General features: G+C 43.7%; 1 protein-coding gene across 1 annotated transcript in view; it reads left to right on the forward strand.

The window, feature by feature from the left end:
- Nr3c2 (nuclear receptor subfamily 3 group C member 2) overlaps positions 1-13,543 on the forward strand; it is a 332,940-nt gene that overhangs the window by 250,497 nt on the left and 68,900 nt on the right. The window contains exons 4-5 of the mRNA XM_059264271.1: positions 5,317-5,655; positions 7,078-7,222. Of these exons, the coding sequence (XP_059120254.1) occupies positions 5,317-5,655; positions 7,078-7,222 (484 nt within the window). The remainder of the gene's footprint in view (positions 1-5,316; positions 5,656-7,077; positions 7,223-13,543) is intronic.

A 13,543-nucleotide genomic window follows, 5' to 3' on the forward strand; every position in this document is an offset into this window, starting at 1 on the left:
TACTGTCAAAGTCTCCTCCTCCCATCCTCCTCCTCTTTCTTCTCCTCCTCCTCCTTTTTGTACAAAAAGAGTCAAGTTTCATCAGAAGACGGCTCCGATGTTTCCCCATTGCCTGCAGGTGAGCACTGAGGGTGATTCTCTGACTTCCAAGGCCCTTCTTACTACCATCTCCAACCTGGCTGCAATGAAGAGATATTGTCTCTCCTTTAAAACTCTAGCCCAAGATGGAGCCTTGCCCATGCATATGTCTGTGTACATACATATTCCTGACTCTTACTAACATTAAAAATAAAAAAGGAATGGGGAAAAAAGAACAGTGTACTCATAGAAAATAAAAATGCCGCCGGGTGGTGGCACACGCCTTTAATCCCAGCACTCGGGAGGCAGAGCCAGGCAGATCTCTGTGAGTTCGAGGCCAGCCTGGGCTACCAAGTGAGTTCCAGGAAAGGCGCAAAGCAACACAGAGAAACCCTGTCTCGAAAAACCAAAAAAAAAAAAAAAGAAAAGAAAAGAAAAATGCCATCGAAATAACTACGCCTGGACCCCGGAATAGTGTGTAGGCATCTCCTACAGGGAAGCCATGATGCAGAACCTTATTTTGTGGAACCCCAAACCCTCTTCTTACTACTTCACATTCCTTCCAGCCTCACCACTCCCTTCTGGTTCTGGTCTAAAGGACTCTACTCTTGGGCAAGTCAGTAGTATTTGATTATGGACGTATCTCCACTTCCAAGTGACAGCTAGAGCAGATGGAGGCACAGTGACAGTCATGCAGAAGGGACAGCAGAGATGAAGCAGCTTTCCGCCATTGTCTTTTTCTCCAGATATGTTGTGGTACCCTCACCCAGAACTCAACCTCGGCAGCTTGTATGAACCTAATCAGTTTCTGGACTCAGCTTCCTCAAAACGGTTCTCTCTTGTCAGGCTAAGATTTCCCATCAACATTTCATTGTTTGCAAAACAGTACTCCCTATACAGTGGGTGGCTGTTAGTTATTTGCTGAGTACTTGGTAAATGTGACCTGTGAAAATAGCAACAAAATCATATTGATCATGCTGTAATGTTGTCTGTGGGTAGCTTTATACACCGGAGAATTGAGATTCACTAATTCAGAATTTCTTACAAAGTGGTGAGAGGTTGAGTTTACCTCTGCCATAGCACATGTCCTGTAAAATCAGTAATGCATAGGACTTTGTTAATTACATAGAGGGGTCTGAAAATATGTACAGATCCTTTTTTAAATGCCATTTTCGACCTTATTAACTATTGCAGGAGTATTTGGAAACAATCAAGAGATGCTACTTCTTTATTTTCCATTGAGAAGCTAATTATTTCTTCATGAAGGCAATTTGCCCTTAGCTCTTCCCCCATCCAGTTAATGCGTGTTGCCTTAAGAACTATTTAGATGCTTTTTCCCCCCTATTAGTACAAATTAAGATGGTTTTGCTGTATGACCAATTAATGTCCTCTGTAAAAAGGTGACATTTCTTCTCTTGGTGACATGGCAGAGAGATGCTGAGGTCTGCCAGACTTTTCATTCCTCCTCTGGCAACTAAAGGAAAATGAAGTCTTGCACCCAAAGCATAACCATGTTTTTGTGGCTGAAATCAAGACCCAGAGTCAAGGAGTGCTGTTACTGCCCTGCGGGATGCAATTACATTTGGCCTGGGAACCAATAGTAAGAACAGCAGCAATGATTATGATAATAATAATAATCATCATCATCCCTGCACAGCATCTCTAATACCTGTTGCCAAGTCTTTAATTTCCAGTCGATCACCATTTCTAACATGGAAGAAAGTTAAAGTCATACAGGTAGTTGGAGAACTCCTGGAAGAGGCAAAAATGGCTTCATTTCTAGGTAGCCATCACTGAGTCAGATTGGTTTTTGTCTGAAGGGTATTCGGGAGTTCTCATATCCCTCGGACGTAGCACAAACCAAACAGGATGTCATGTTACACCAGAATCCAGGGCTTCAGCGAGTCTCCAGATCACACTGGGAGATAGTTCCAATCTTTGTGGAGTAACACAGAGGTACTCCCAGCTTGATGCTCTGGTTATTGGCCATGGACAGGAAGCAGGGCCTCCCGTTTCTGGATTCTGGAAATGAATTCATGGAGAATCTACGGAGGTCTGTTTCCTAGCAGGGCCGGGAGAGAGTAGATGCCAAGATGTTGCCAGTCACGCCTTGGCACCTGCGGGGAGTCCCCTGAGCACACTCTAGTTTCTGTAAAATCCAACACCAATAAGTGAAGTCCCTCTTTAAGTGAGTCTAAGTGGGAGTGGGAGGCATTTACATGTATGAAACATCCACACTGAGAGAGAGAGAGAGAGAGAGAGAGAGAGAGAGAGAGAGAGAGAGAGAGAGAGAGAGAATATGAGCGTACTACTATTGGCTAATATTTAAGATGGAGTGTTGCCTTGGCCATCTGGGCCTGTGAGATCCCCAAGCCCAGGGGCCATTAATTCCAGAGAATTTAGTAAGGAACCCTACCCCAAAACAAGGTTCATTTGAATAATAGAAACATGTTCATTGAGGATCTTTAGCCCAAATTGTTTCTATATGATCGGCAAACATCTTAATGACACAGGTGGATGTGAAGCCAGTGCTCATAGAGCATAAACTAACGCTGAGAAGTCAGAGAGGAAGGATCAGAAGAGAAACTGCATGGTATGGAAGTGGAAGTGGGGTCCTGGCTGGACTCGCTGGCTCACGCTGGTGTGCGCTAGCTCTGAAAGCTTGAAAAGGTATTTCTCCTTTGGCCCCTCTGCTTCTTCATCTGAAAAAAGTGGAAATAGCAATAATGCCTAGTCACAGGTCCTGGTGAACATTGGACTTCTTAAAATGCAGAAAGTCTGCTGAACTGTGCTTAGAGACTGGGTACTCAACAAGTGTAGCTTAGCATTTCCAGTACAACATTTTAAGAGTGGTAAGTTCACAAATGGGTCATTACACAGTAGAAATTTTGCATAGGAATAATTAGTGACTCAAAAATCTTATCTGAAAATCTCAGAAGCTTGTCAACATTTCTCACAGGGAAATAAACTGAGGCTTCATGTATGTGATGTATTGTGAAATTTGTTACTGTTTAAAAATGAAACACTTATTCAACAAACATTTGCCGAGAACTGGTGAGTTAGCAACACAGTACACAGTATGATATTGTAAGAATGCATACAACGTCTTCACCACGCTCCCTGGGCCTTCAGAAAAGATACTGGATCCATACATGTGGCTGAAGAATCCACACAGTGTTTCAGTAAAGACGGGTTATTCCTCAGTTCCAAGTGCCCTGGTGTTCACAAAGTCACAACATGAATTAAGTGAAGTGCTAGACACAATGCTGATAACCTGCTTGGTAGCTACAGTACAGGTGACAACCCAGAGCAGACATTCAATATTCTTTATGATATGAATAGCGTTGGCCTTAAATCAGACATGAGACATCAACACAGCAGTATGGACCTAGGACATAGAACAAATATAAATTTTATGATTAATTTGCAAGCAGATATCACTTTTAATGAGATGAAAAAGCAGGCGTTGCTGTTCCCACTCATTCAGAATGTGTCTAGCATCAGTCAGTCTCAGGAAGTACAAGAAAACTCTAGTGAGCTCGTTCTTGGTTTTGCTTTCTGCTTTTGGAGATAGCATCTCATTGCAGTCCATGTTAGCCTTGACATTTTCTGATGCCCAGGATGGCCTTGAATTCACACTATTTCTCTTGCCCCAGCCTCCCAAATTCTGAGATTATAGACGTGAGCCACCACACAGTGTCTAGAATGTGTGTGTGTGTGTGTGTGTGTGTGTGTGAGTGTGTGCGCACGTGTGTCAGCGGAAGCCAGAGATCTACCACAATTGCTGTCTACCGTATCTTTCAAATGGGATCTCTCATGCAGGCCCATTTTCCAGTCAAACAACCTGAGACTCAGAGACATTTCTATGGCACAGAAGCTTCCTGGATCTGATTGCCCTCATGACCAGTGGCCGCTCCAGAGGGCTCCTTAGCTCTGCCAGATTCACTGATCCACCAGCATTTGTGATTATTTAGCTCTTTGATTTTTCTCTGGATCTAGTTGGCCGGTTGCTTTGTTGATAAGTTCTGGTGTGTTTTTATTCACACATTGCCTTGAAGCATCATGATCACCTACACCACAGTGTCCGAAGCTTCCTGTCAGCAGTATGTGGATAAGAGACAGCAGCCCTTATTCAGATGATGTTGTCAGAATCGGAATCCTCTGCCTCAAATCGTCCAGTTATGGCCAGAGTCTATCAACAAATAATTGAAATTTTTAAATTAACTTGTTAAACATTTTATGGGCAGAAATTATGTCTTAGTTTTCTATTAATCCTAGTCCCAATGGTTAATGACCATGTAACAGAGGTAAGGTGCCTGCCCCTGTATGATGGCTTCACTTTTACTGAGTTGTAGGTTTTTTTCTGCGGTGAACATGATCAATATTAATAGCTGTAATTGTAAATAGAAAAGTGATTATGTTTTACATCAAGTTCACTGGTGTGGCATAGCCCTGTTCTGTGGTCAATGAGCCTGTAAGGCTGAGATTCACATTAGGATTAAATGGAAGCTAGGTCTGGTTACATCAATTGAAAGCATTACAATAACTGCAGAGTCGGTTAGTACCACAGCCCAAGCTCAGCTTGGCTCTTCTGAGTAGGGAAAGTCCTTTCTGCCCATTCTCATGTATCTTCCCAGTTGCCTTTGCATTCATCTCTGCCAGATCTCAGGATGGTAACGTTTGAAGCAATTGCTCTTCCTCCAAACACCATTTCCTGTGATTGGACAAACTCTTAAATGCTATTCTAAAATGAGACTCATAGTAGTCACAACTCAAAACAGTTGTTAAATGGGGAATTTTGTGCAAGCCATTTAGAACGTACCTGGCATTCAGCATTCCATGTATATTTGCTATTATTTGGTCATGGGCCCCACTTGTATCCTGCAATACAGTTTTGCGTCCTATTCTGTCATCCCTCCTCTCCATTGTGAGACCAGGATGAGGTTCAAGTCAGCCTGCAGGTGTGTGGGGGTCTCCACGGGCTAGAAGAAAAACTGTGTGCCATGTATCAAAGGCAAGAAGCAGCTTCGAGGCTGCTGCCTATAGTAGTAACCTGGGAGCTTTGCCATTTGCCTCAGGAAACTAATTTGAAAGTACTCCTTTTGGTACAAGAATTCCTTAGGAGAGAGCATGCATTGATTACAACTCAACGACCTGTAGAAGTCTGCCTCGTGCAGTGTGCTGGAGATGATAGCATGCACATTTGCCTTTATCCCTTCCGGTTTTTGTATTTGACAGCTCGAAAGTCAAAGAAGCTGGGGAAGTTAAAAGGCCTTCACGAGGAGCAGCCACAGCAGCCCCCGCCACCGCCTCCACAGAGCCCGGAAGAGGGGACCACATACATCGCTCCTAGCAAGGAGCCGTCCGTGAACTCCGCACTGGTCCCGCAGCTCTCCTCCATCACGCGTGCACTCACGCCATCCTCGGCCATGATCCTGGAGAACATTGAGCCGGAGACCGTGTACGCCGGCTACGACAACTCCAAGCCTGACACTGCAGAGAACCTGCTCTCCACGCTCAACCGCCTGGCGGGCAAACAGATGATCCAGGTCGTGAAGTGGGCCAAGGTACTTCCAGGTAGGATGGCGCACGGCTCAGGCTCGGTACTAGTGGTGTCCGCTTGGCACCCTGGTGTCCGCTTTGCACAGCATCCTGACATGTCTATCAAAGACACCAGAGTGGTGAGACAATTCTGGATACTGATTCATTTCTTTCCTTCCAAGAATGCAGGTCTGTGGTTCTGTTGTTCCTAAAACAGGAGCACAACTGGTGTTCGCAAATATATATATAAATGAGGTACAATCCCTTCTGTTACTGAGGTCACACTGAGCTGGCTCTGGGCAGCACAGTACCCTAGTTCATCTAAGCTCAGGCCCAAGGAACTTAAAGCCTTGTAAAACACCCTGACCAACTCTTCTGGTTAAAAAAAAAAATCCTGCTTGGGACTCAAGAGGTGGTCTGTAAAGTGCCTGCACACACCTGAGTTTAGATCCTCAGAAATACATATAAATATATATTGCAATAATAATATATATTATTAGATGTATATAATATTATAGGCCTTTCTTGCAGGCCTGTAATCCCAGCACCAGAGAGAGACAGAGGAACTCTGGAGCTTTCAGGCCAGTCAGCCTAGCTCCAGATTCAGGGCAAGACCCTCCCTCAAAAGATAAGATAGACAATAACAGATAAGTCAACCCCACATAGACCCACAAGGCTGCACATGCACCTGTGCATACACGTGCATATGCATAATATGTACCAGACTCACACAAAACCCCTCCCTGCCCTCAGTACCTATAAAGCACCCTTGAACTTTCCACCTTGTGTTCACTTTCTGCCAGGCAGGATAGACCCTCTACAGAGGCGGCATGGAGAGATGTTTGCACATTGCCCTGGTTCATGAATTAACTGTGGTCAACCTGCAGCTTGTGGAGAAAAAAAAAAAGCGGGGGAGGCCTTCAGCCCAAAGAATAGCCCATCACAGCTGGAAATAGGTGTGAGAAAAGCACAGGGGGCATAGAGCGGAGTACCAGCCCTGCTGCAGAGCGCTGTCAACAGCTCCTATCCCAGGCATGGGGAGCAAGGAGTAAGATTTCTTAGGCACCACAAAGACAAAAAGACTACAGTTTTTCTGCTTTTGCAGATATGCAGATGGTGACAGTTAAACTCCCCCTAAAGCTGGCACCTTTGGTTGTGTGGGAATGAAGCAAGATTCGAAGGTGAATGCGATCCTACCAGCGTGTTGGTTATCAAAGCAGAACCTCACTGGATGCTCCTGTGTGATCTGCCCCAGCCCTGCTCCACCGCCAGCCCACCCCCACACCACGCATTTAGTGTGAATTTAAAATGATGTCCTGTGCAGAGCCAAGCACACATCCCCGTAGATGTCTGTGGAATTGATCTGAGTGTGTTAGGGAAAGGTGGTTAGGCAGAATTCTTCCTGGAATGTACTCACATGCTAAGTGTCTTTCTGTGATTAATTGTTCTGTTCTCTAGGATTTAAAAACTTGCCTCTTGAGGACCAAATTACCCTCATCCAGTATTCTTGGATGTGTCTATCATCGTTTGCCTTGAGCTGGAGATCGTACAAACATACGAACAGCCAATTTCTCTATTTTGCACCAGACCTAGTCTTTAATGAGTAAGTACCTATTAATTAGCCCTCATAAAACAAACTGCAGAATTATTTGTTATGCTGTTGTTTAAAATAATCTCTAAGCCAGATGTACAAGTGTGAAAGAATCTACTGAAACAAGCATTTTTAAGGGTTTAAAAAAAAAAAAAAACATTGAATTTTGAAAAACTTAAAAATCACTCTTTACAATGGTATAACATACACATGTCTAAGTATCAATAAATCAGTATATGTAACTCTTACATCATGTATGTGGGAATCATCCCAAAAGAACGAGGATCCAGTTGGCTCTGAGAACTCACCTGGTACAGTGCCATGATTAATAGAAAGCATTCTCTTTGCTATCTGCTCCAATTGAAAAGAAGCTCATTTCTAGGAAACGTGAATCTTTAAAGTGCCAGTTTTTGAGAGCATCGTAGAATGGTTCTTTTGTTAACTGTACACAGCTGCTCGATGCGTTTTCATGACAATCATAATTACCCTTCCTTTCAATCATAAAAGAAGCCAAAACCTTATTCTGCAGTGGAACATTTTTTCATTTTATGATGCATTTTAAAAGGCTGAACAAATTCTAGTCAGATTTTTCCTTGACTGTGAATGCCTTCCTATTTTAAGTTAACATTTTATTAGTGTTTGCATTTCACATTAGCACATTTCTTATATGTTTATATTCAGCAGTGCCTCTTTGTAATTGTTGGGTCAAAAAATGTTTAAAAGGGAGCACTGAGATTATGAGAGTAACCACAGCCACCCTCTAACAGAAGTCTCTCTAGAGACATGAATATAGAGACTTCTGGAATGTGGGTATCAGATGACAAATGGGTAATGTTAAAGGAAGGAGACATCACGCCAGGATACCGCAGTAACCCCTGTTGTCATCTGCCGAGGAGCCCGGCTCACCTCAGTGCGGTTTGCCACCACAGGAATTTCATTCCAAAGAAAGTGTGAGAACATCACAGGTTCTTGAGACAACTCTGCTCTGGCAAGCCGTCAGATTAATCCAAGCATAAATTTTCATTAAAAGTAAAGCCAATGAACTGGCATGCACATTTTAAATTTACTTGTTTTCCTCAATGATCAGCTGTTAAATATATTATTAAACAGTAAGCCTGCCTTTTAAAGCACTCTAAGGACGGTCCTTGTAACGGGAAGTGTGGGTGCCGCCTGAAGATCTGCATTTGATTTTGTTTAGAACAGATTCACCTCATCTGCCTAATCTTCCTAAGTATGTATATCCAGTTTTGATAACTGTAAAATTTGCCATTTAAGTTAATACTTTGACATGTGCTATTTCATAACCACCACCAGACTCTACCTCCAGCACTTTTCCTCATTCCATGCTAACACTTCAAATATTTTGAGTGATAACTCTTCATTGACCTCCTTCTAAACTCTATGGACCTATAGTTTATGAGCCTACCTATATTCTAGGCATCATGTAGGAATGGAGCCATACAGTATTTGTGCTTTTGTGCCTGGCTGATTTTCACTGAGCATAATATTGTCCATGTTTGCCCACACTGAAGTGTGTATTTAACCTCCATTCCTTTTTATGGCTTAACAGTATTCCCTTCTTTGTATGTGGTCAGGCCTCATTATTTATGGATTCTCTACCTGTGGGTTTGCCTGCTGGTGGTTACATCCAGTTTTAATCTCACCATGATCATGCACAGTATCTTAGCCATCATTCATAGCGCATGCAGAATGCAAAATAAATAAGTCTCTAAAGAGTGCACATTGCGCCGGGCGGTGGTAGCACACGCCTTTAATCCCAGCACTCGGGAGGCAGAGCCAGGCGGATCTCTGTGAGTTCGAGGCCAGCCTGGGCTACCAAGTGAGTTCCAGGAAAGGCGCAAAGCTACACAGAGAAACCCTGTCTCGAAAAGCAAAAAAAAAAAAAAAAAAAAAAAAAAAAAAGAGTGCACATTGCAGCATAGATCAAAAAAGACTGTCTTCTGCCTTTTGGTTTCAGCTCTGAGACTGTACGCCAGCTTCCTTTATGCTTTCTATTTTTTGCTACATTCTGTGCAGCTTTATGCTTTTCTTGGTGATGTCCCTGTTTAAAATGGCCAGAGTGCAGTGCTGGTGTGCAGTCTGGGGCCACTGAGCTCAGCAAGGCTGGAGTGGTGCCATGTAGAGAAGAAAAACATACAGTCATGAGCTGCATTGCTCTGGCCATGAGCTCTGTGTTAGTGAGCCAATGGAGTGTATTAAATAAGGTATCTGAGTAGATACACATGGAACAAGATTGTGTATAGAAGAGCTGAGAAAAAGTGTGCCCAGAGGTACAGTGGGGCTTGGCCCTCAGTTTCCCCTGGGGAAATAGCTCCATATTCACTGATTCCATTTGCCTTGCCTTCATAGAACATAGCTGTAGAAAATATCGGAAGCTGAGTGTCTGTATGTGGCCCTTCGCCACCTTTGGCTATGGTGGATGATGCACCAGTGGGCATGGGTACACAAATGCCCCTCAGGACATCTGTATCAGGAACTTTACTGTGACTGTGATCACACTCTCTGACAAAACCACCTTAGGAAAGGCAGAGTTTATTTTGGCTTATGGTTCCAGAGGGACAGAGTCCATTGTGTGAGGAAAGGCATGTCGGCAGAAGGGGGTGGGCTGGCATACAGGAAAAGAACAGGAAGTGTGGTAAGGCCTCGAGTCCCTCCCCTGGAGATTTACTTCCTCCAGCAAGGCTCCACCTTCCAATGGTGTCATAACCTCCCTAAACAGTGACACCAACTGGGACTCAAATAGGAAAACACACGAGCCTCTGGGGGACATTCTCATTCAAATCTCCACAATTATCTGTTCTTGTTTTCAATTCCTAAGACCATATACTTTGGAGTAGAGCCTCTGGGCACATGCTAATTCTTCATTGAACTTTTTTGAGGACTCCTCAAACTGTATACACAGAAGTTGTAACATTTTTACAGCTGAAAACAGGTTTCCAATTTCTCCATGTTCATGCCAATACTTTTTCTTTTGAATATTCATCCTACTAACTATGATCATTCATTATAGTTGGGCCTTGCATTTCCCTGGCAACTGGTGGTGTTGGGCAATCTTGACAGGCCACTGGTGTATTTTCTTTGGAGAAATGTCAGGTCAAGGCTTTTTCCCATTTTTACTTTACATTGATTGTCATGTTACTCTTTGCTTGTGGTCCTTTATCTGTTCTGAATGTAAAATCTTTATATGATGATTTGTAGTTATTTACTCCCATCTGTTAATATTTTTCCCCACTTTTTGAAAGTAGAAAGTGTTTTTTTTATTTGTTTATTGTTTTTTAGATAGAGCTCATGTATCCCAGGCTAGCCTTAAGCTCACTGTGAGCCTAGGATAACCTTGAATTCTTGATGTGTCCTGAGTGCTAGAGTTGTAGACACACCCCCAGTTTGTGCAGTACTGGGCACTGGATTCAGGACTTCATGTGCACTAGGCAAGCACTTTACAACTGAACCACATACCCAATCCTCAATGGCACTTTATGAATCACAGATGTTCTTAATTTTATGAAGTGGAATTCACCTTTGTTTCCTTTTGTGTCCTTTGCTTTTGATGCCAAATATTAATATAAAAATGTATGCAACATCAGAAGATAAAATGTCCAACCAAGAGCCCAAGGAGAACCCCTTTGAACACATGAAAGTCAGGGGGAAAACATCTTATTTTTGAAGGTTTAACTGGTTCCTTTTGTTGGCTTCAGACTCTGACAGTCTTTTTTTTTTTATTTAGTACCTAGCCTTGAGCCTGAGCATAGTAGCTGCTCTGTAAATATTTTGTGGGTAGATTAATTATTGAACAAATTAACCCACCAGTCTAATAACTGGCCTGAAGGGGTTTTTCAGAATTCACATTTCTGGTTACAAGAAAAAAGGTTGTGGGAGAGAAGTGTGATACACAGCTGTGGTGTCTGTAAACAGGGGCACTGATGTACTTACAAGAGGAACAAAACATGGTAGGTGCTTGCCTGGGTTAGCCTTTGAAATGAGTCTCAGGTTGTCTAACGATCTTATCCTTCAGCTCCACATTAGCAATATTGAGCTGGAGGGGAGGCAGGAAATGGAGAATAATAAAAGAAACATTCTTACCAATTTTTTTCATTAAACACTGAAGTGAAAATATGAGTTAATACTTTAGCACAGAACTTTTCTTATTATAAACTCAAAACTTTTCAGATAAGTATTAAATGATTAATTATTCAATTCTACCTTGAAACAATACCGTATATATTGTCTCAGATCACTGCAACTATTCAAATTTCTTATCAGTTCAACACACATATTAAAACTCCCACTTAAGCTTGTAATGAAAGTTTTTCTTTTGCTTTTTTCCTTCCTTCTCCTCCTCTCCTCCTCCTCCTCCTCCTCCTCCTCCTCCTCCTCCTCCTCTTCCTCCTCCTTCTCCTCCTCTTCCTCCTCCTCCTCCTCCTCCCCCCCTCCTCCTCCTTCTTCTTTCCCCCTGAAATTAAGATTGGGTATTTCAGTCAATTTCTTTAGAGCCTTGACCAATATTTAAAAATTAGAAGTCTGTTGAAGACATACATAATCTCTCTCGAAAGCTACTGCCTGTCATCTGAGCCTTGTGTTACTGTGGTCCTAGGATTGTTGGAGAGAGCAATGGAGTGGTAGGTGTTGGTGCCACCTCTCCAGCCTCTTCTAGTGACTCTGAGTGGATCTCCAGGGAAGAAAGGTCATTCCAGTGGATGTGGCAGAAGTGAAGTCAACCCACATCTTCCTCAGACTATGCTGGCTGTGATGCTGTGTGCCCTTAGAACAGAGAGCTCAACAATCAATCATTTCATGTAATGTTTTCATAGCACCTTGATCCCTTTCAAGTTCCTGGCCGCTAGGTCACTACACCGACACTTTACACTTGTCCTCAGTGATAGTTCTCTTCAGCCATCCTCCCAACAAACAGTACCTGTGCGCCCCCTTGCACCCAACGCTCTGGAACTTCAAGAGGCCTGGCTGAGAGTGTCTTTGTGTCTCAAGAGGGTTTCTGTGCATAGGCTGTATTATGGCACACTTGGGGATGCCTGGAGTAGCTGGAGTTACAACAGGACAGGTAGACCCTCACCCCAAATGACTGAGATCCCAAGCCACTGGAGTGCATATGTGTCACATCCAGTGATAAAGAATAGCTGTTTTGAGGAGAGGAGCCTGAAGGTGAGTGAATCTGGGCCAGTTTCCTCAGTACTAGCCCCTTGTAAGTGCCCTCCTCGGTCCCAAGCCCATTCTCCTTTCTAATTAGGATTTCTATGTCTCCAGTACGTAACCTTTGTTCCTCACTTCCTTCCTTCTTCTCCCTTTTGTCCATGGCTGTCTTACATGCACACACATGCACATGTGCACACAGGCTCACACACATGCACAAACACATGAGTGCCTTTTAGTGAAAAACTAGCGAAGTCCTCTCTCCTCTTATTGTTTCTTTCTAACTCTGGGTAGGGTGAAGAGCCTGCCTCTTCTCTTTTTATAGCTGTGAAGATCTCAGCTATCCAGCAGCTGGAGAGCCACAGTCCACTCAAGCGATCTGATTATTGTGATGGCCTCCCTCAGGCAGCACACGGTGGCTCCCCCAGTGCCTGCTACCCACCAGTCCTTTTCACTCTCACCTTCTTCTCACAGTTGCGTTTGAGACTCCTAAGAAAAACAATGCATAAGTCGAAAGTGGTCACTCACTGTCTGCAGAGGACGGGCGTTGCCACTTTGAAATGAGAGTAATCTTTGCCACAAAATTAGACTACAGTGGGATTGTACCTGAAGGCAGAGGTTAGCAGGACATCTAGGGGAACCTCTGCAAACAAGAAGCAGTCCTCTAGGTATGTGTCTTAGTTATTTTCTCCCTTAAGAAACTTCAGGTTGAAAGAGTTCATTTGCCCTTGGAGTTCCAGAGGGGTAGAATCTGTCATGGCAGCTGAACATGTGATGGATCAGGAGGCTGGTCACACTGCATCCATACTCAGGATCAGGAGGCTGGTCACACTGCATCCATACTCAGGATCAGGAGGCTGGTCACACTGCATCCATACTCAGGATCAGGAGGCTGGCTGATCACACTGCATCCATACTCAGGATCAGGAGGCTGGTCACACTGCATCCATACTCAGGATCAGGAGGCTGGCTGATCACACTGCATCCATACTCAGGACAGGAGGCTGGCTGATCACACTGCATCCATACACAGGATCAGGAGGCTGGTCACACTGCATCCATACTCAGGATCAGGAGGCTGGTCACACTGCATCCATACTCAGGATCAGGAGGCTGGTCACACTGCATCCATACTCAGGATCAGGAGGCTGGTCACACTGCATCCAT

Source organism: Peromyscus eremicus, chromosome 5, assembly GCF_949786415.1.
Source record: "Peromyscus eremicus chromosome 5, PerEre_H2_v1, whole genome shotgun sequence".
Taxonomy (NCBI): domain Eukaryota; kingdom Metazoa; phylum Chordata; class Mammalia; order Rodentia; family Cricetidae; genus Peromyscus; species Peromyscus eremicus.